This window comes from Betta splendens, chromosome 11, assembly GCF_900634795.4.
Source record: "Betta splendens chromosome 11, fBetSpl5.4, whole genome shotgun sequence".
In the NCBI taxonomy this organism is placed as follows: Eukaryota; Metazoa; Chordata; class Actinopteri; order Anabantiformes; family Osphronemidae; genus Betta; species Betta splendens.
The window spans coordinates 7,473,998-7,497,102 of record NC_040891.2 but is presented as its reverse complement, the minus strand read 5'-3'; the positions used below and the strand labels follow the sequence as shown (position 1 = coordinate 7,497,102).

The following is a 23,105-nucleotide window of genomic DNA, read 5'->3' as shown; positions in this document are numbered from 1 at the left end:
CAGTGGGAGCTCGGGGGCCAATGAGCGAGACAGATAGACTGAATAATGGGAGGGGGAGAAGGAGGAATGAAAAGAAGCGAGAGATAAGGTGGATTGGAGGGTGGCAGCGAGGGGGACGAGCGAGCCGGGGGGGAGATAATGAGAGGGAGAGAGGCGAGGAAGCGAGGGCCGAGGAGGGGATGAAGAGGTGAGTCCATAGGGATGGGGGCAAAGCTCTTGGTCAGCGGTTTCCAGGGCGATGGTGAGCAGGCCCGCTGACAGGATGAATAATTTAGGACGAGGTGTGGACATCGATCCCACAATGCACTTCTGCCCGACCACACTGTCACAAGCAGATATATTCGCAGACGTACAGTAGACGCAAAGTGTCTCCCCACATTTAGAGCTGATCTCTGTCAAAATGGTTGTTCCTTTTCAGTTTGTAACTCACTATTCAAATGGTTTTAGGGAGTGATAATTAGGCCGCTTTTTGTGCTGACAGACACTGATGCTGCTGGCTTCCAGTAGCCGCCGTTGGCCAAACTCCTTCCTGTTTGGCCTGTTCACATCCCGTCTACTGCAACCTGATACCTCCCGGTCAGTCGGATGTCTTTGACCCCCACCGACCTGCCGTCCAAGCCAAACACAGCCGCTTCCACCTCACTTCTCCCGCGGGGGGGGGGTAGCAAATATTAGATTAGCAAAATCGCTCACTGAGCAAATCGCACAATCAAATAGCCAATATTAATATTTGATCACTTTATTACGGTGCCGAGCTTGATTTTAAGCATGGGATGTGATGACGAACATCCAGCTTAATTGCGATCTTGTTTTTCCTCAGCAGCGTTCCCTCAGCCTCTGGCACAACACAGGACCATTTTTTAACCCCGTAGAACAATGTTTCTCCCAAATCTCCCTGGCTTTGCAGGCACCTCTCTTCTTCATTCATCACGCAGCCTGAACGAGTGACCGGGGAATGACCTCGCTCACACACGCACACACACACACACACACACACACACACACACACACACACACACACACACACACACACACACACACACACACACACACACACACACACACACACACACACACACACATATATGTTGTACACAAACACGATATCAACTCACACAAAAGCACCGTTCATTTATCACAAACGATGGATACCTTGGAACACATGCTCACACACACACACGCACGCACACACGCACGCACGCACACACACATCCACACACACACACACACCTAAACGCGCACACACTCACACGTAGCGGTTCCTATCACATCTGTTACAGATGGGTTCTCCTCCTCCTCAGACCTAAATGAATATAAATATGTCTGTTTGACATCATTCATCTGCCAGAGAGGAACAAATGTACCACATCCAGCCAAAAGAGGCAGTGTTACTCTCTTCTTCGCTTGGGAGGAGAGAAAAGGGGAAACAGGGAAGGAGACAGGAGAAAGACTTACAGAGATAAGGATGATCCAAGGGCATCTAATGAGGCTGGTGCAGCAGGAATTTTGGGTAATATACTTCTGAAGTTTCCTTTTCCTCCCAAATGTGCAGAAAAGCAAAAACATATTGTCCTAGTAAATACCTTTTATTTGCCCACTGGTCCCACCCAGTCAAACCTGATCCTATCTCTCCTCTCTTGACAGGTTGCATTCACAATAAAGCATTTGAAAGCCCATTAGCGCCACTTTCCAGCGGCGTAAAGCCAACAGCAACCTGATATCATCGCTAACTGTCCGCGAGATCATGACGGCCAGACGACAAGCAAGATGTGGACGGACTGAAGGGGCTGAAAGGAGGAAGAGATATCGGCGATGGGAACAAATTGAAACAAAATGGAGGCTGATATGCTGCTGGGAAATGCGTAGGAAGATCTTAAATGCCGCTGGTGAGAAATTTTAAAAGGAAGTATTATCATATTATCATGTGGCGCCCTAGATAATAATCATTTAAAGAAGTGATCCTCTGAATTTTATTTCAGCTGTTTAGAAAGTGATACAGTGATACACCTGTTGAGAGGCTTTCAGTCACATGTGAAGGGGTTCCAGGTCAGAAGAGGGTTCTATAAACTATCATCTAAAACCCATTAAAGTTCACCAGATTTGACCTGCGTCCTTAGTCACCACGTCTCCATAATGTGCTCCTGGCAAAGCCCTGAGGGAGGCGACAGCGGTTTCAGAGCGAGCTGCTGCAATCTGTGCTCCATATGTCATTAAGCCCATTAGGGGAACTCTGGGTTAACATCAGTGCCAGAGCAGGAGCCTTTTGCTGCGGGAGCCGCCGTGGGTCGGCGTGAGAGTGGCGTCTGGCTTTGTCTCCCTTCCGCTCTTTGTATCAGCGCTCTCTCAGGACTGGATCCTCCATTTCGTCGCTCCTCGCTCACGTTTTCCAGCTTGTTTGAGGCCGCTCTCTTCCACTTGGGGCGGTAGATGTCGGCGCTAAGGCACCGCTGTCTGTCGGCGAGGAGTGATGGCAGCCCGCGTGAATGAGAGCGTTCCTTTTCCGAAGCTGGAAGTGAAGATTTCGCGTCGATGACGAACACGTGTAAATACTCGGACGTCAGCCTGCGAGAGACACGTTTGATTGTAGGTTTTGTGATTCAGGTGAAAGAACTTGTCGGTGTTTAATCCGAAATGACGATTTTGGCGATTTTCCCCTCAAGGAAAGCAGGGAAACAAGACGTTCACCTAGAGGTCAGGTGGAGGTCAGCGTGAGTGTCATACCTCTGCTCCACTCCCCCTCCTCCCGCCTCCCTCCCGCTCTCCTCCTTCCCCATTCCTTTGACAAAGAGAGCCCGTTTGGTTGCCAGGGAAACAAGCTTTTCCATGGCGATGTTGGAACACGTGAGGGGCAGGGCAGCTTTGTTTCACCCGTGATGAAGGATTCTCCACATGCATGTTTAATCGCCAGACTTATGGTGCTGAGCCCGGCAGCCGAGACCATCCACCACCGGCTGATTATGTGCAATGGGGCTTCTGACACCCTCGTTTTGCCGGTTTTACCACGCTGAGCGGCTTCCAGCGCGGCCACCTTTGCAGCCATACACAACATAACCCATGTTCATACAGTACAGAAACCCAAACACTTTAATCCAAAACATGCACAAAACCGCGCACACAATTCCCTTTGTCTGTTCCACCTTCTCTGCCCACACCCACCACTGTTTGGCTTAGCACAGCGGGGGAAAAATGGCCGATCGCCATGGCAACGGTGTGTGCCGTTCTGCTACAGCTGTGATGCATGTGGTGACACTTCTGACCCTGCGGTGAACTCTCTAATGCAGGAGCTGTGCAGACTCTGGAGAAAGCCTGGCTGCTCCGTCCGTTCCGCCGCCGCACTTTCACAGTAGCCCCTGTTCGTTTTAGTAACACCCACCTTGGGCAATATAACGGAATCGAACCGGCCACACAGGACCAAAAAAAAAAATCAAAATCTCAACCAAGGCTTTATTCACAGTTTGCTGTGAGGACAGGACCGCAGAGATTTTAAGGTCACGTGACACATTCTGCAGCGTGCACATAGACCATAGGTCTTCATATTAATCATCGAATAACAATAATGGAATCAGATGCGTATGCACATACATAAGAGCACGTGCACTGTTTGCGAAATAATAACAGACGGCGTTCAGTTCCAGACGTAAACACAAACACACACGCCGCCACCGTTGCGAAAGCACAACACACACAACACGGAGGCGAAGCAAGGCAAAGCAACACAAGCTCCCTCAGTCATCGCCGCATCGTTCCCTTTCATTTGCGACCTGCCGACTTCCGTGTTCCCACCACTAGGGGCGCTGCAGCTTTGCGCAACGCCGGCCCATGCTAAATCTGCTACAGCTGCTGCTCCACAGCGGAGCAGAAGAAAGGCCGCTGACACCCAGCAAAGGCAGACAAGCAGACACCTTCTTAATCATTCACAAGAGGTTTTTTTTTTTTTTTTATTAAGAAATGATTGGTTCCACATGGCACCAGACACACGGTGAACATACATAACGTGGGACAGACAGATAATGCAGAAAGGTTGCTATGCTAACACCAAAAATATGCTCACAAAAAATAACACTGGAGTTCAAATAAATCACATTTTGAGCAGCTCAGGACGCAACAATCAGGAGAGAAGAGAAGCGAGAATAATTCATCCTGAGTTACAACACACAGCTCACTTCGCTACAGTTTTACAGTGTGTTTTATATGTGAGCTCTTATCATAACTGTGGTCATTATTTTATTATTTTAAGTACAGGAGGTTTTTTTGTTTTTCCGAGTGTGAAACAAAATAAAATATTCTGTTGCAGCTTCTCAGTCCTGTACGTCCAGGTTGTGATACTTTCAGACCTGTCAAACCACCGAGGAGTCACATGATGTGACTGAGTGTGAAGCTGTCATGCTGAGTGCCTGAAATTCTCCATTTCTAGTTTTTGTGGTCCTATATTTTAGTCACGGTGGTGAATACAATATTATAACAACAATTAAATATCCTGAATATGTAAATGCACGCAGCCCTGCCAATCACCATCTCCATGTTTGGGGACAGTCCCCTCACAAAGCCCCCCCCCCCCCCCCCCCCCCCCACTCTGTCTGTGGTCCTGCCAGTGATGTTGAGCGTTTGACCTTTTCTCTCGACTAATCCACACCAAAAAGCCCTAATTACTGCTGCCGCTCCACCAACCTCCCCTGGCCCAATAATCAATACGGCCGATTGGCCGGCGGATCACCCCATCAGACGCCAGCGCCTCACATGTGAGTCAGTCTATATGTGTGTGTGTGTGTATGTGTGTGTGTGTGGCAATGATGCAGTGATGACATTTTCATAGGGAAATGGAATAATGTGAGAAAAAACAACAAAACAGAAGAAGAGGCAGGATGTGGAGCAACTGCACAAGCAAAGTAAAGACACACACACACACACACACACACACACACACACACACACACACACACACACACACACACACGTCCCTCCAACCTGAATGTTGTGACACCAGTTGACCTTATTGAGCTGCTGCTGTGTAAAGAGTCCCTGATTAGAATATCTTCTCTTTAACCTTTAGCAGAGTGCGGCGCGTCTTGAAATCAAAGAAATAAGCCATCCGTTTATGCAGGAAGGTAAATGTATTCTGTCGTTCTTTCATTAAGATGTGGCATTTCACTAAACATCCTGACTGCGTTGCTGAAAATGTCACTTTTCAGTGAAACTGCTGCTTTTTTTTTCTTCTCGGCACATGCAGGTGTACGCTTCTGGAGATCAGCTATAAGACGAGCTGACACTGTAGAATGCTCGCTGCCCAGAGCACTCGTGATTTTCTCACCTGTGTGTACGAAACGCTGGAGGGCATCTCGGCAGCATCAAAAGGCCAGGTACCGTGTTACCAGAGAGAAAAAGGAAGTTGCAGCTGCATGAGAGGACTCATATATCCCTTTCCTCCTTTCCCACCTCTCTTTCTCCTTCAGTCACTCCTGCTGACAGTCTTTGATTGTATTAGACAAGTTAATGAATAGAAACATAGGAGCAGCGACTCCCCCACCCACCGCTCCCCACACAACCTGCACCTGCTAGAGTGTATGTACGTATGCGTGGGTACCTGCCAGTGCCTATGTCTGCCGCCCGATGTCCCGGGGCGTGCCAGCCAGTCAACACCATGACGAGACAGTCAGAGAGTGATGAGAGGCTCGTCCGTGCCTCCAGGGTGGGGTCCGTTCTGCAGATGTGCAATGGTTGTGATTATCAACTGGCTCCACGTTAGACGGAGCCAGAATGGAGGGGAGGAACGGTGTATAAGCCAAGGATTGCAGTCAAAATGGGAGTATTCTTGTGTCTTGTGAAAATGAAATGACACTAATGACTGTGTCACACTAATCCATCAGAGACGCCATCAGCTCCATCACCGCGTTAATAAGTTAGGGACGGCTCAAAGCGGTCCGCCGGCATCCTCATCCCCAGTCAGCCTCACGACTACTGTACAAGACACAAGCCAGGGGCTGCAGAGTCAGGAGCCGCATGATGCCTAATGCAACACTGTAAACTAGTAAGGCAACGTATTCCTACATGGAATACACACGCAGTAACGCTAACTGTCTCCATGTTATGGCTAAACTATACTATATTTTTATATAAAGGAACTAAATAGTCGGTGATCTTGATGGGCTACAATCCTTTCCAATTTATATGCATCATTTATACAATAATGATCATAATAATAAATACACTGATACACAGAGCTAATCACCGATGACCTGTGCATATGTGTGCAGCATGTGAACATGTGATGGAGGATTGAAGACATACAACCCCACAGAGAGTTGCCCCAGTCAGCCCGGCCTGCTGAGTGAAACCCTGTGCTAATGTTTAGCTTACGGGGTGAAAAAGAAGGTGAGTGGGGGGTGGGGGTGGGACGGATAAGAGGCTGACAGGGTTAAGGGCTCTGTGGGTAGACACGGAGGGGCGAGAAGCGAGAGTGTGGAGGGGTGCGGTCGGGGCATGGGGGGAGCGGGTCGGGGAAAAGTAAAGGGGAGAGGGCTGGAGCAGAGGAAGAAAGGCCCGGTCCGGACGGAGCAGGAGAAGCCCTGCGTGCTCTCGTCAGTCAGTCGTCTCCTTCTGACACCTGAACCTCCGCTGACCGGGTCGTGACTGCCTCTCTGGCACAGGAGATATCACTGGGGGGGCCTGACCTTTGACCTCTCACCACCGTGGCCCTAGCACCACCTTCTTGAGCACCTCCTCATTCGCTTGCTTGCGATAATGCTTTTTGAGTTTTTTTCTTCGCCCGTTCCCAGCAGTAAGTTACACCAACAAAAGTGCTGGTCTGTTCTTTTTTTTTATCTTAACTAGTCTGAAAAGACAAGGAATAGAACTATTGCAACTATTGCAAGGAACTTCCTTCCTTTCATCTTTTATATCTACTGCAAATCAGTGTTTGCAGTTTATTTAGTCAGGGTTGTGTCTTTAACAGCATAAGCATGCGCACGCACGCACGCACGCACGCACGCACGCACGCACGCACACACACACACACACACACACACACACACACACACACACACACACACACACACACACACACACACTTCCCTGGAGAGTCAGGTCTAATCCCAGGTTTACATTGTTAGGACAACAAGGATAATCCTGCTAACAGGGTGTTTATCTAGAAACTGCAACCGCTGAATCCCCAACACACACAGTATTGACCCAGAGGGAAAATAGCCGAGGTATGAAAATGTAAATAATGAAAGCAGACAAACAGGACAAACAAGTGCAATAAAGACATTCTGTGAAACTTCTGTTGGAAACGAGTTAGAACACATATATTAGAATGAAGGGATCACAGACGGACAGAGATGGAGGGAAGGAGGTTGGAAGAAGAGGAAGAAGGTCTGTGCTGTCAGGTATGTAGATGAGAGGGTGATGACATCAATGCAAGAGTGAGCACAAGCAGTCCCTCATGGCCACACACACACACACACACACACACACACACACACACACACACACACACACACACACACACACACACACTAGTTTCACGTGATAATCTGACTCTGTGTTTTTATCCAGCAAAGTAAAATAAATAATCTGTTGTTACAGTAAATCTCCTGCATCAGGTGACATGCCGTGCTGTTCACTTTACAGCATACTAGACTACAACAAGGCAGTCTCAGGCAACTTACTGGCGACAGCATCAAGAGGCCGGAGGTCATAACTTGGCCGTTGTGCAGTTGTAAACGACTTCAACCGTGTTCATAAACTCATGAATTAATTTTGCCCTCCGCGATGGCGTCTGGAGTTGTGCAAGTCAAAATGGCTCCAAGCAAAATTCAAAAACAAAAAGCAAATGGCTCTTTAATAAAATGCAAATGAACTGAACCCAATGACATGAAACCAGAGGGCTTCTTGACATCAAGCTGCTTATGCACATCGACAGAAGACACACAGCCGTGCATACACACACAGCGTCTATATTTCCCCTACAGGGGCTCGAACTTCAGTGGTTAGCTGCCACTCCACTATCTAATGCTGCCTGTCGGATTATTGCGCCGGCTGGCATTAACTTCCTGTTGGGGGGACTTTGGGCGGGCGGGAGGGGATATCGGCAGAAGCGAGGCGAGCTTTAGCATGCATGTCAGAGCCAGGGGACGCTCCCTGAGCCAAATGCCAGTCTATAGATCGCAGAGGGGACTAAAGATCACATCATCGTCCGCCCGGACACGGGTGACACCGGACAGCGGACGGGGACAGAGGGGGGATCGAATGATCCCTGCCAGGACGAGCCGTTATAGACAGCCGCTGTCATTACCGGGCGAACATGCGCGGTGACGCGCACGCGCACAAGCGCGAGCGCGATGACGACGACATTATAGACAAGGGCTGTCATTAGAAGAGTCTCGGCGGAGATCAAATTATAACGAGGCAGGGGGAGGGAGGGGCCGCTGACGAGGGCGACTGTCCGGCTGTCTGCAGGTGAGCGCGTGGTGGAGAGGTCAGCTCACTTTAACGCGCGCACTTAATTCCGAACACCGTGGAAACAATTACGCACCTGATGCACGTTTTGGCTCGGATTTATTCTGCGTCACTCGTTGACGGTCGCTGGCCTTAGTTGGAGCGGATCCTGGCACCGGTAGCTGCACAGTAGCATCATGGTCTTCGTGTGTGTGCGCGTGTGTTTACATCACATCGGAAAAAGGTTACAGTCCCGGAAGGAGCGCGTTATCTCACAGAGGCTTTTCACAGACTATTTGGTTTATGAGTGGAACTGTGGGAGAGTAAACATTGTGATTTTTTTTATCAGATCAGTTGAATTGGTGACTCTGATGTTTCTCATAAGCACAAACTAAGGTCCGGTGTTGACGGTTCTCTCCTAGACGTCAACAATTCATGCCGGTGTTGTCTCTGTCATCAGATAAACACCTGTATCTAAGAGGTCCAATTACTGATGTCCTAGCTAGACGTACCTCACCAAGCTGGTATGGATTCCAAACTCAATATCCCCCAGAGTATTTTAAAATTTATCATGAAGACAGAAATGAGGAAATATGAACGACATTCAAGACACTGTGACTCCTTTGCTTTGTTGAAATGGGAGAGAACGCAAATACTGGCGCAACTGCTGAATAGCAGCCATTTTGGACCCTTCCAGCCGTTAACGCTTTCTTTTTAACTCGCGTGTTAAGTTTTACCACGTGCTGCTTCACCTGTCTCGGTGCTCGCGACATCAAAGGCAGCTCTGCGGTATCAAAGACTCGGCTGACACGTGAGTCCTTCGGGCTGGAATCCTGAACATGTCGGGGCTTTAAACGAGCGGCTTGCGTGCGGCGACACGTCAAAACTCCCGCGTGGACATCAAACGGACCGTGCCCAGTAAACTCCCCGTGGTCCTAAGGGTGGTTCACGCGCACGGTGGCGCCGAGCGTTGCGTCGTGGCCGATGCCGTCGCGTCAGCACCTCGGCTCCGAACGTGTGAGAAGAACACGTTGACACAGTTATAAACACACGGCATCTCTCAGATTTACTACATAATCAATTTGTCCGGCGACGCCCACGGTTACGGGCGTGATATTGAAACGCGCGCCGCTCTCTGCCTGAAGGGGACAGGCAGCCTATCAGCGCATAGTTTCTCTCCCGACTCTCAGCGCGAGGCCCCTCGGGGCCCGAACAAATGAGAGGCTCAGAGTTACACTAAGTCTCGCATCTGTCACTGAAACATCCTCATCTTTCTCCACAATAACAGTGTGAACGCTGCTTGTTTAACCCGCCATGCTGGCTTTACAGCTGTGTGTAAAGAAGCTCCTCACATCAAAACGCTCAGTCGAGCAATTTTAGTAAACTTGACTTTACTCCTAATGGGCCTGATCGTGTAATGACTGTGTTGAATGTTAAAGACGGTGCAGTTAACACATTTAATAACCCATAAATTCTGACTTTGAACAAGCGGAGGACAATGACATTCAGGAAGCTCGGCGTCTGTCAGCTCTGAAAGGAAACCTGGTGTGTCAAAGACGCTAAGGGCTCTATTTTGTGTTAGTTAAGGCGCAAATTGCTCCCTAATCCTTCACGGATTATGTTTCCAGTGGCTTTCTGTCACGAGACACGTGAGCCCCATTGTGGAGGAGAGTGACAGGTGGCTCTCAGGTGAAACGCTCAAACGTTCCCGACCAAATTGCTGCGCGTAGAACCTCGGCCGCCCCCCCCCCGACATGTAGACGCTTAATCTGAGGCGCTGAAATGTTTCTTCGGCCCTGGAGCTGTACCCGAGTATGAAAGAGGCAACTGTGGTTCTTCTCTGTGACATGTTAGCAATCTGCTTGAGGCGTTTCACCGCCTGCTGCTCCACCCGTCTATGTATTCATGAGACCAGAGACGGGTCCTTGGTATCAAAGACTTGGCTCAGACTCTGCTCACCTATCGACATGCGCTCGGGAAACACTGGGTTTGTTGCTGGCTGTGCAGTTTAGGATTTAGGATTATAGTTTGGCTCAATGTTAATCTTACACCTTTGGATCAATAAGAAAAATACAACAAGCATAACAAAGCGGGGGCATGTTGTGTTCAACTGCATTTGTCAGATTAGACAGATTAGATAGAGTTTGATTACATCCTGGTAATAAAATTGGCACCAATTAGAGATGGTGTAACTCATTATAAACTTATACATTCAACAAGCGCTGACTAGACTCCATGTTAAATCTGTTTGGACTTGTGCATCTTCCCAACCAGGATGTCCCATGGTGGTTATTCCTGTGTGTGTGTGTGTGTGTGTGTGTGTGTGTGTGTGTGTGTGTGTGTGTCTATAGAGAGCTGCAGAGAAAGGGAACGACAGGATGAACAGCCTCTGTCAGGTGTTGGTACTCACATTAGTCACTGAAAAACAAAGGATTCTGGGAAGCAGCGAAGGCCAACACAAAGAGCATCCAGACTCCACTCTATGTCACCCGATCTGTGTGTGTGTGTGTATGTGTGTGTGTGTGTGTGTGTGTGTGTGCGTGCGTGCGTGCGTGCGTGTGTGTGTGTGCATGCGTGCGTGCGTGCGTGTGTGTGTGTGCGTGCGTGCATGCGTGCGTGCGTGCGTGTGTGTGTGTGTGTGTGCGTGCCGTGCGTCTTTCTTCAGGGGATGGGGCGCCTCATTGGCTGCCATGCTGGGGTCAAGCTGAGGTCAGGACACGGGTGATGGATGGACCCATGTCTCTAGACCGCTGCGTTTCACCCCGTCCTCTCTCCTCCGATGGGCCTCAGACTCTCCGCAGCTTCCTGGCTGTGCACTCGTCTCAGCCGAATATTTGTGTCACTCCAACATCCAAGTGGGACTGATTCGCGAGAGGAAAACTGCAGACTCTCCGAGGTGAGTGCTGTTGTGAAGCTGCCGGCGACCAGTCGTCCTCTAACCTACCACTGAATCACTTCTTCCCTCGTCTTGGAAAAACTGTCTCACACCCGCATCACCTAATCAGCATCACATACCTGTACGTAGCAGCAGCAGGAGAGAGCCGCTGACCGCATGATGTCACCTCTCCCTTGCTCCTCTTGCTCCATCATGCTGTCAATCTGTCCATCGGCTCTCTCCCTTTATTGGCACAAAGAGACGCACAGCTGTCGATGGAGGAATTCATTTTGTCTGCCAATCACGCCTGGGGAGTGGTCAATGAGCGCAGACGTGCCAATACCTGGACTTGCCTGGTGAGTGACTTCTGTCTGTCTGCCTGGACCAGCTCCTTCTGTCTGCTGCTGTATATGTATAAACAGAGAGTCCGTCTGTCTGAGAGAACAAACTGTGTCAGCTTTCATCCATGGCAGATTACTACAGCAAACAGTGAACAAACAACACCTCTGAATTATCTATAAAAACATCGTCAAGTGCCACTGGAGAGGCCTTCAGAGACCAATAATGTTAGAGTTCTATTTAACTTTTTTATTATATTCAAGAAATAAGACTTTACCATTACAGTTTATGTAATAATGATTGAAATGAGAGTCTGTACATTGTAAGTTTTTTAATTCATTTGGTTTTTTTTTCAGAAAGGTTTGAAAAGTGTGTGTGTGTGTGTGTGTGTGTGTGTGTGTGTGTGTGTGTGTGTGTGTGTGTGTGTGTGTGTGTGTGTGTGTGTGTGTGTGTGTGTGTGCCTGTATATACATGTGCAATCTTGTCCCTGTCCCTAATATTGTCAAGCGCTTGCATTTTCATTTGTGTGAACAACTTTTGTATGCACGTGTCTGTGCATGACACTGTACCTGCACACTCTCAGGTGCTGGAATTTTTTTTGTCCTGCTACTATTTTTCCACAAATCGTCAGTGTCCATTGGTAGCTTTTATCAGATGCAATCAGTCATATTGTCACAAGCTGCTTATTTCTTAGCTGCTTCCACACTGTCCTGCAGTGCAAATGTTTGTGTTACATCTTAGTGAGGGATTTGCGGAGGATTTCAAAAGGTTTAGTGATTTAATTGAATAAACTGAAGCTCTTACACAACTTAAATGTAGGTCCCTGCAATTTCCATACATCCTCATAAAAATGTATTATTTATTAGAACACGTTGATATAAGAACATGGTGGACCAGACATGAGACTAAAATGGATTAAGCACAAAAAACATTGTTATTATTATAACGACTCCTATATGAAGACTCTATATTAAAAAAAGATCCCTGGTATCGAAACGAAATCGAATTTGTGCATTAATTCTAGATATGATTATATATCTATAATTACAAATAAATGGAATTATAAACGAACCGTCTAATATTATTTTGGCCGAACGTCTTCTTAATGTTGTGGTTAAATCTAATAAATCTGTTTTATATAAAGTTATACATAATGTGCACATAATATAAATGAATACCTTAATAAAGAATATATTGTAATTCATCTGTATTTTAGGGGTAAGTTAGACATCTAAAAGCTTTTTTATTCGTTTACACTTAAATAGGATTTTCAAAGTCATATTTTTCACGTGCTGCATATTATTTACTCCCATGGCACAAATCTATGCTTGGAAAATGCGCACGTCTGTTTCAGGCCACATCAAGGACGCATATCTCCATCTAAACTTCTGTCACCTTCTTAGGTCAGATGCTTTAAATGTGTATTCCTCCTTCACAAAGCCTTAATGCTTTGCGTCAAACATCTGTCATCGCCATGTGTTTATCTGAGGGCCTTAATGGGAACCATCAGCCCCGCCGGACCAGATTTCGGTGGTAATTTTAGTAGAAAGTAATTCCGCAACGCGCAGACCTTTTTCTTAGCGTCTTACAGATGTTTTAAAGGTGTGTTAGTGGAAGGGTTCGTTAGAGCTGATCTGTCATTGCGCTTCTGGAGCAACTGTTTGCCCACTGTGGTCTGTAAACTCTTGTTTAGGTCTGAATGTGCTGTGACAACAAACTCAAGCAGTGACCGAGCGCTGACCCCGGCGTTTCTATTGTAGGTCAGCTGCGATTCCATTCTACTCTGCGTGACTCCAGAAAAGGCGCACGAGGGCCTGTGGAGAGAGAATGCGGAGCGTAAACTTTCCAAACGTTAGGCCCGGGGACACCCGAGGGTCCTTGAGGTTTAGGAATCTCCAGAAACCAGACTAGAATTTATTTTATTGAATAAAATTAGCCGATCACTTACGAAAATATGTAAAATTTAAATATTTTTCACTGGACTGTCTAATAAAACTTCTCTCAGAATAAATGTCTCTTATCTTTTATTCCATTTGGACACTAGATGAAATACATTTGATTGCAATATACTGTAGGATGATATATTTCGATATTTCGGATGACGGGGAATTAACCACATTAATAAACATTTTCAAATCCAGATATTTTCATCTCCATGAAAACGACAATCTTGTGAGAAATGAGATTTAATATAATAATACTAATAATAATAATAATTTGTTAGACTATACATAGTTTTCATATAACTAAAATGAATTGAAGTATACGTGTTGTGATTAAGCAATCTCTGCTCCGACTGAGCAGGTCCTGAGGTTGATTTAAGGTAAAGTTAGATGTCACTCGTAAATCATGACTCTTTCGTTGTTTTCTTCTTATAAAATCACATGATGCACAAAGAATTAAACAGCAGCATAGTTAGTTGGTTAGTTTTGATGCTGGAGACTAAAACCATATTTTGCTCAGAAATTCAATCGTTTTAAAAATTACGAGAAATTATGTAATAATAGGTTTTGTTCAAGGCACTCAGTGCTGCAAACTTTCACAGTTCCTCTTGGCATCAGGTGGAGATGATGACACCGTCGTGTAACTTGGAGAACTGAGGAGCTGACGCTGATATGACCAGTGGGGACCCATCCCTGTCGATAGCCTAACCTCAACGTTTTAATCAATAAGAGTTTCTTTTTGCCCCCTCAATAAGCCGAGAGCTCGATAAGGTTGTCATCACAAATGACGCTGACGTCCACGCTCTCATCTCCTCCGTGGATAAACATGCCTTTATTATGCCAATAACTCTTAGCCCCGGGGACGAGAGCGCGCACGGACGCATACATTAAGAGACTCTGGTGTGTAAAAGAGGCACGTGCAGCTTCTCGAGCGGTGGGGACCTGCACGGAGCTGTGCTTCTCTGCCTGTAGAGGATAACGTGGGTGTGATGGGTGGATAAAAGCGGACGATTTGCGGTGTAATCCTTTGAAACCCCAGCGCTTCCTCTCAGCAACGACACGGGGCGTTTTGAAATGTAAACGCACTTTAATACACAATAAACTTCTCTTTGGACAAAACATTTGCATGTGCTCTACTGGATTAAATATTTCATAGATTGCCTGGAACATATATGCTCATAAATGGCCGGTTCACCAACTGATAAAACTCAGCTCCCCGCAAATAAGACATGAGAGGATAAAGCGTCGTGCAAATCTCACACCATAGACGTTCAGACAGTGACGACACATAGAAAGGGTTGAAACACAGGCTTGACATTGATCAGGGAGCAGCCAGAACAATTCACATTATAGGAATTAATAAACGAGGTCGTCTCGTTGATTGTGTGATGCCTAATTGTCGACATCCAGTGCAATCAAAACGGTCGTGGCCGTGACGCACGGATTTGGCACAACTGAGGTATGTGTGCGCATCTTCGTGACTTAACATTGTGACATTCAGCAGCTATTGGTAAGTGGTGGCCATTACCATCGTACCATCCCGATCGTGTTTGTGCGCGTAAGTGACATTTAATGTATGACTTGTACATGATTTGACAGCAAGTCTTTAGTTCTTAACACTTTAACTGTACAGCCCCGAAAGAAAGTTGCACGAGCCCCATATAGTGCATCAGCTCATAAATGTTCTCATAGGCTTTCCATCAACTTTGGCTCCGTACTGGGTGTGAACTTTGGCGTAGTTAGAGGGTCCGTGGCCCACTGAGGTAAAGAGGGAGTTGATTTCTACTTGGAGGAGTACGACTCAGTCCCAGTGGAAGACACCGTGGATGTGGGAGAAGGAGTCGAGGGAGCCGAGATAGATTTCTCAGATGCAGCATCGTCTGTTTTCTCTTGAATGACCTCTCCCGGGTCTGAGGTCTGCGTTTTGGCCGGCAGCAGTCCCTCTTTCTCCCGTTTCTTCTGCTTCATCCTGCGGTTCTGAAACCAGATTTTCACCTGAGTCTCGTTCAGCTGCAGCGCAGCGGCGATCTCCACGCGCCGCGCTCGCGTCAGATACTTGTTAAAATGAAACTCTTTCTCCAACTCCGTCAGCTGCTTGGTGGTGAAGTTGGTTCGGACTGTGTTCGGCTGACCCCCGTAACCGTATTCCCCCGACCTTCCTACAGACAAGGAAACAAAACCTGTGATCTTGCAGAAAGTTGGAGTTCACGCTGTTGAGAATCTGACTGGTGGCAACTTTTACGCACCAGATATCAACACCAGTACGTTTAGAACATGACACAATAATTACATGTGAAGTTAGCGAGGGGACTTTAAAGTGCAGAAAACATCATCTCTACGCACCCAGCTCGGCGCTGTCGTCACATGCGCAAGTTGGCACTTACCGGTTTTGGGGGGGTTCCGCTTGACTTTCATCCAATCGAATGTCTGTGCGGAAGATGCGCTTTCGGACAGAGGTGAACAGCAAGCCTCCAGGTGAGCCGCGTGCAGCGGTGACAGCGGGTTCGAGCACCCCGGAAAAGGGCTTGTTTGCTCATGTCCGCCGCCATAGGCCGCGTGGGCATACTGCAGCTGACCCAGGGGGGCGGCACTGTAGCCTTGGCGATGCTGAGAGACCACGGAGGAGGAGATGTTGCCCGAGTACATCAGTGGGCCGCACTGTGGGAATCCCGATGTGGAGTCCACTTCCTGGTTCAGCGTGTAGTGGTTGTACGTGGCACAGAAGGTTTGGGGTCCATAACTGGAGCTGCAGGCCGGGTGGGCCCCATAGGCGAGACCTAGAGAGCTCACAGACTGGTAGGACCCCGGCTGGTGAGCGATGCCGTCAGGGGAAGTCCTGCTTTCAATGAAACGCTCATCCGACCCACAGTTGTTGACAGTGAGCGCACACGACTGGTACGTTGTAATCCCGTGGTCCGAGTGGAAAGCCCTGACAGAGCACGAGCCGCCCTCGCCGCTCATCACCGAGTAGTCTAAGAAGCTGCTCATTGTAGCATTGTTCTGCCGGGACCGAGGGACCGTCCGCTCTACAGACACCCTCTGATCTCTCACTCTCTCCCCTCTTACCCCGCGTGACCGTGCCAACCTTTACCTATACTCTGGTCTCATCAGAGGAAGGAGGGGGACGCACGGGCCGATATCAATGAACGGGCGTTGTCACGTGAGCCCGGGTCAGCCAGTGAGGTACTTGTCCTTATCCCTTTAGCCGGTGACAGATTGGTGTTTGAGTGGCTATTTCAATTCCAGGCGCTCGTCGATCAAGGTGACGCACGTCGCCACTAATGTATTGGCTAAGCAAACAATGAGCTGGGAGGCAGACGGCGGCGGACAGCTCGGGGGCTGCACGGAGAGCCTGGGACGGCGGCGGACGCCGCGTCTTTTAACCCCGGCCGTGCACCCTGCCGCCCGGGGAAAGATTAAGGCTTCACCCACCGCGACCTCTCCGCGTGGACGACCCAGCACTCTGACCCCAGGTAATGTATTTTTGGAGCAGGCTGGAGAGTAGACGTGTGTGCGTATGCGTGTCAGCGCGCGCTCGGCTGCGCCCGTGCCCTCCCTGCGTGTTTGTACTCGCCCGTGCAGAAGCGCCGTGATGTCATATGTGTAATAATGTCATTGTCTGGATGGATGGATAACTCAGTGTCACTGCCACAGGCTATCTGCAGGCTATCAGTGTCCCATTCCAATGCGAAGTGTTTCACGCTTTAACGCTGCGAGGGATTTGCTCAGCAAATATTGTCACAGTTTGAGTGACACGGACAAAAAGTACTTTTGTTCTGTCAAAGAAAGCTCTTTTGTAACTTTTCTGCCCTCATCAAGGTCGCATTAGAAATGCTTTTCATTTCTCCCGGTGAGGTCACAGGTGATGGAACGACCGCATATAATAGATCCAGATGATGTGCTATTAATTTTTTTCTGCAGGGGTCGTGGGATCTCCTATCAACTCCGCTTCCACTCCCACGTGTATTCATTACGCACGTATAGTGATCAAATGATTCCATAATGTGCGGACCATCGTAGCGCTGTAATGCGACCATAGCCCAAGGTGCGAGTGTGGGCTGATTATCCTGTTAGGTTCATCAAATAAAGCTGTTGGAGAAAATAATGGCAACGAGAAGCAGCGCTGAGTAGGCGAGAGCAAAGGGGGAGACGGCGAGTGTGCGTGGGAGAGCTGCGGCAGAGCGATAGCGATGTGCGGATCCAGCCTCTCAGCGAGGAGGGAGAGGCGAGGGGAGGGCTGTGGAGCAGGAAGGGGAGAAGGAGGGGAGGAGGAAAGGACCAGACGGAGAGATGAGCGCCCCCTCTGGTGGAAGGCGGAATATATTTCATGTGGGAAATAAGTATAAGCAGTGGTGAACAAAGAATAGGCTTTATATATGTATAATTTATAGGTGGTTGTGCTATAAGTGATACTTCCTTTTTCATATATGAAGATTGAAAACGTATAAATGTGGCCCCACTTTTTATCAAAATGCTACTTAGATGTTATTAACACAAACAGTAGGGTGACTAATTTAAAACAGTAACAGGGAGCAGTTCTGTGTTTGATAATTTCGGTATACACACGTCAGCCACATCATTACAGTACGTTTTTAATGAAGTGCTCCGTGTTCTGGGTCCTGTCAACAATAGTAAAACTACCACGTGGATATAAGGTTGCTGCTGACTGGTGTGTGTGTGTGTGTGTTGTTACTGGAGAAAGTTAAGGAAGTAATATCTAAAAACTTTTTCAAACACTGCCTCGAGTTGAGATGCTGTACAAATAGATTATGTTTGCTTGTAAGAGGTGATACCTAAAGCTTATACTAAAGAAAAGCAAAGTTGGTGGAAGTTCCCACCAGTGAAAAAAAAAAAGCGCAGTAGTGTCAATACTGCGCCCCCACTCCCCCCCTCGCCTCCCCTGTCTTCCCAGCTGCCTCTGCAGTGAGTGGGCGCAGTGGATCCTGCCCTCCGCCAGGCCTCGGAGGGTTCCTGGCTCTTTGTGTGAACACATGTGCGCAGAAAAGGCGCGCTGTCTCGGAATGATTTCGTTATCCTGGCTCTGTGTGATTTAGTCAGAGCGCAGAAGTGCTCGAAGACCCCCCCCCCCACCCCCCCCACCCCCACCCCCACCCCACCCCACGCCGCCTCCAGTCACCCTCCTTTAAAACGCACACAGAAATACCAGCACGCTAGTGTTCAACCAGCCACTGCGCTTCTTATGGCTTCCAGGTTATTCGATAAGCCGCTGAGCACTCGTGCTCATGTGCTCATGAATTTCACGTGTGTGGATGAGTTTTTGTATCGATCTGCACACGCCAGCATCAACCGGTGGTTGTTTTTGCTGCTCTCACACTCTCACACTGTTAAAGTAGAATAACCTATTGAGTCACGCTGTGCACGAGCTAATAACTGATTCCTATAAGTCAGCCCTAAGTGCAATATAATGGAGCAAGGGCATTTATAATCCCCTACATCGAACTCGGACTTTTTTTTCAACACTAACTGCTGCTCCAATAGCTGTAAAAAATAACATACAACTCTTGTGATGAGGCAGAGCAGAAATTGCATAATGAGTCCATAAACGCGCTATTTTTAGTAAATCCATGTCTGGTGATTCACGTTTAGTTCACATGCAGTCTGCTCTGGGTTCGGGCTACTACTGCTTCGTACCGACCAGGCTGCTGCTACTGCTGCCGCCGAGTCAGGGCCGCGTGTAAAGAAGCTATAAAAATGAATTATTGCCTATCGCATGCAGAGACTCGGCCCCTTTTAGCCCAGGAATTGGGGAGTCCCATATGAAAATGTAAGTGGGGTTTTATTTGTGCACATTACGCCACAATTGGTCTCCTTAATGTCCGTCTCATTCATGCCACGGAGTGATTTATGAGCTCCTGAAGGCAAACATGGCTCGGGTATTTGCCTGCAACATGCACACAATGTTGAGAGTGCTGTCAGGCAAAGATCTGTGCTGGCGTATTTGCTTTTTTTATCAGGAGAGTATGAAGTTTGCTGGTGACAGTAAAAATAATCTATATTAGTGAGTGTGTAGGCAGCGTGAAACAGTGACGTGAACTTTTACGCGTGGATACGAATGAGTAAAAAAAGTAATTGCTTTGAAAGTGCTAATGCTGGAGTATGCATTTTTCTTAAAAGCAGATAATTTTGCTGATATTTTAAAGTCATTTTCTAAAATGAATAAAAAAGTTAACAAACTAGTCTGCCTAAGTGTTTAGTTTGTCAAAACAACAACACACTCGTTTAAATAAACTAGTCTTCAAATGTATATTATATTGAAATTTAATTATGTAATAAAATAAAATCCAAACGTGTGTTTTACAGCTAATTACTGACCGGCTATTTACATTCATTAGCAACCTGTTGGTAAACTATGAATTTGCATAATGCCCAGATATCTCTATGCACTGCTTGTTTAATTTTGCATGTGTTCTACCTTAAACTTTAGAGCAAGCACCAAAGAGGAGGAGGAAAAGAAACGACGCAAACACCAGGAAAAAGGATTGTAGCAAGTTAATTGTATTCTAACAAAAATATCCAAGACATTAGACGCTATACAAAAATAAAAACGACCAGGTTCCATAGGCCTAACATTGTATAATTATTCACATACACTCATAATTTCCATTCCAAAAAATCTGTTTGTTATGGTAACTACAAGTCACGTTTAGGTAGAGCTATTTCAGTGATTTCGAGTCATCCTTACCTTGAATTAAAGGTCAAGTCAAATACCAACAGAATAAATGTGCCAAAATACAAATAACATCAGAGATAATACCGTCGTTGCCAGATATTAATAGTCCAGGGGGGAAAAAGTTATGGTGATTGATTGTAGTTAATAGTTCAGATGCTGCAGGTCGATTGTAGTTAGTGACTCTGAGAAGAAATAGAAACTGTCCGTAGAAATGTCCACGGGGCTGTCCAGGGACTCTGACAAGCTGGGCGAGGCCGTGTCGGAGAGCTGTAGGCAGGAATCCGAGGAGAAAGGTTGAAAATCGTGTAAAGAAACATCCAGGGCCGGGGGACTGTCGCCATTGTCCGGGCCAGATGCCGAGCCGGGGCCCATTGTTGACATGCAGCCCGGAACAGTGGGTGCCGGGTTGGGAAAATGTTTCAGATTTTTGTCATTGCTGTTCAGCGGCGCAGCAGCAAAGCTCGCCGTCTCCCCATTGTGGAGCTGCTGCGCGGAGCCGAGGGAGTTGTTCTGAAAGGAGCAGGTATCTCTCTCCAGCAGGGCCCCGCTCCGCTCGAACAGGGGGCCGTCGTCCTCGTCCTCGCTGTGCACGCCGTCCTCGGCTCCCGGCCCCTTCCCGTCCCCGTTGTGGTTCTCCTTGCTCTGCGTCTGCCGCTTGTGCTTCATGCGCCGGTTCTGGAACCAGACCTTGACCTGGCGCTCCGTCAGGTCCAGCAGGGCCGCGATCTCCACCCTCCGCGGTCGGCACAGATACTTGTTGAAGTGGAACTCCTTCTCCAGCTCCAGCAGCTGCGTGTTGGTGTACGCGGTCCTCAGCCGACGGGAGCCCCCTCCTCCTCCTCCCCCGCCGCTCTCCACGATCTCGGGCGAGCCTGGAAGACACGCGCGCGGCAGCACTGGGATTAACGAACGCGGGGCATTAGAACGGTTACATAACCCCCGCCGCCCGTGAATCCACCGCCATGGCTGTCACAAACCACCAGAGAGTGGTTCACAACACGCTGCAGCAAAATGGCCGCTGGAGCTGCTGACCCGAGCTTATAGCCCGTGCGGCGCGGGTCTAAAAACCATTTAATGCTCATCTGATAGTTTTACATGTGGAATAAGGTCCGGTGTGAGCGTGAAGGCAAACACGGTGCACTTTAAAAGCACTGAGGTCCAGGCTGGTGCGGGATACTAATGAATGCTCCAGCTGCCCTCTTCGGCAACGGCACTCCATCACTCTTCATTACTGTCACACATCAAAACTATGCTGCGACTAGAGGAATAAATCATCTTACATCACTAAACTTTAGCCAAACTTTTTTTTTCTGCTTTCTTGGTTCAGTCACAATCGCCGCAACGCAATAACCTTTAATCTGTCAGAATAAAACCCCCGTTGCCTCTGTTCCCCCCCCCCCCACTAACACCAGGCCTGCGCGCGATAGGCTTTGGTCGTAAACACCTCTGGAATCACAAACCTTTCGGAGAGAAGCAAACAGGTCCGGCGGAGAGGGTGGTGGCGGTGGAGGTCGGCAGGTGGTTCTTCTTGGAAGCTTTCTTCTCCCGCATCCACGGGTACTCCGGGGGTAAGGAGGCGGTGGGCAGCTGGCCGCATCCATCGGGGCTGTGCCTGGGCCGGCCGTGCCGCGGATGGCTGCCCGGATTCAGGCTAGGAATGGTCTGCTCAAAGGGAGGAGGAATCAGTGTCGGGCGTGAAAGCGTCGAGCTCTTGATTGATGAACTTTGAAATGAATCAGCGACAGGGGGGAAAGATGTCAGGCACTCAGCAAGCGACGGCTGACTATTGATAAAACCGCTCTCTCGCTCGAATTCGTAATTCATCTCCGCTCGCCGAGAGCCGAGGAAAGTTTGCACGCGTATTTTTATAAATGTTGCGGCTCAGTGAGGACGAGGACGAAAAAAACATTTAAAAAAAATCTCCGGGTGGCTTTTTTCTATTTCACTGATTACGGCCGTGTGGGGACCGAGCTACTATTAAACTATTGAATTCATGGAGACAAGGTTGAAATTGGACCGAATTGCCTGTCACATGATTACCTCTGCCCAATGACAATTTGGGGTTTAATCAAAAGAAGCCCCTGTCTGCCTGATTGATCCAAAAACTCAGTTGAAGAACGCCTCGCTCAGCCAGGGGACGACTGTTTTTATTTACATCTTTGTCCGCTCAGTTTATCCTCCTCTCGCCCTCGCAGTCCAGTCCACTAAGCTACAAAACGTGTTTTTTAAGAATGGCTGACGCTCTCTATTACAAGGAAGGAGCCCGGGCTGGGGTGCGCGGATTCGTGCACTCCTCTTTCTCGTATTGTTTGAGCATGTCAGTCGAGAACGCCCCCACCGCCAACACACACACACACACACACACACACACACACACACACACACACACACACACACACACACACACACACACACACACACACACACACACTTCACGCCAGTAGCTTTTCAGATAGGCAAGAGTCAGACTTCAGAAGTGAATAAAACACACCTCCAAAATTGAGACATCTCGACAGAAGCAAACCCTAACAATCCAGTCTATGCATCGAGCTCGGGCTTCAGAATACACGCGATTCTTCAAGGATGCGTAATATTGAAATATGCAGCGCATCCATTGACATGTGTTGCAATAAAAAGACCATTCATTACGTGAATCCTGACGGATATGACACCTCCACACCGTTACATCACACGACAGCAGTTTACCATTTACACATACAGTGCTCACAAACAGTCATGTTTTATTTTTGCGAATTGTGTGGATATGAATGAAGGATGTGGGTTTTTCGTTTATTCCACAAAATAGGTTAAGTGCATTAGGAGG

At 48.0% G+C, this 23,105-nt stretch overlaps 2 protein-coding genes across 2 annotated transcripts; both read right to left on the bottom strand.

The window, feature by feature from the left end:
- Window positions 1-14,413: 14,413 nt before the first annotated feature.
- Window positions 14,414-16,675, bottom strand: hoxa1a (homeobox A1a). The gene is made up of 2 exons (XM_055513096.1): window positions 15,975-16,675; window positions 14,414-15,749 (listed from the first exon to the last, which is right to left on the bottom strand). The coding sequence occupies exons 1-2, from the start codon at window positions 16,576-16,578 to the stop codon at window positions 15,373-15,375; spliced, it is 981 nt and encodes a 326-aa protein (XP_055369071.1). The 5' UTR covers window positions 16,579-16,675; the 3' UTR covers window positions 14,414-15,372.
- Window positions 16,676-20,085: 3,410 nt separating this feature from the next.
- Window positions 20,086-22,856, bottom strand: LOC114865805 (homeobox protein Hox-A2a). The gene is made up of 2 exons (XM_029167276.3): window positions 21,742-22,856; window positions 20,086-21,153 (listed from the first exon to the last, which is right to left on the bottom strand). Exons 1-2 carry the CDS (start codon window positions 22,103-22,105, stop codon window positions 20,423-20,425), a joined length of 1,095 nt encoding a protein of 364 aa, XP_029023109.1. The 5' UTR covers window positions 22,106-22,856; the 3' UTR covers window positions 20,086-20,422.
- Window positions 22,857-23,105: the final 249 nt, after the last annotated feature.

What these genes read in the sequence shown, in the direction of transcription:
- hoxa1a (XM_055513096.1), bottom strand. Translation starts at nt 16,578, where the DNA reads ATGAGCAGCTTCTTAGACTACTCGGTGATGAGCGGCGAGGGCGGCTCG. An exon ending in GCGGAACCCCCCCAAAACCG is followed by an intron (nt 15,750 to 15,974) that starts GTAAGTGCCAAC and finishes CCTTGTCTGTAG; the next exon opens with GAAGGTCGGGGGAATACGGT.
- LOC114865805 (XM_029167276.3), bottom strand. Translation starts at nt 22,105, where the DNA reads ATGAATTACGAATTCGAGCGAGAGAGCGGTTTTATCAATAGTCAGCCG. An exon ending in TGTTTGCTTCTCTCCGAAAG is followed by an intron (nt 21,154 to 21,741) that starts GTTTGTGATTCC and finishes CGTGTCTTCCAG; the next exon opens with GCTCGCCCGAGATCGTGGAG.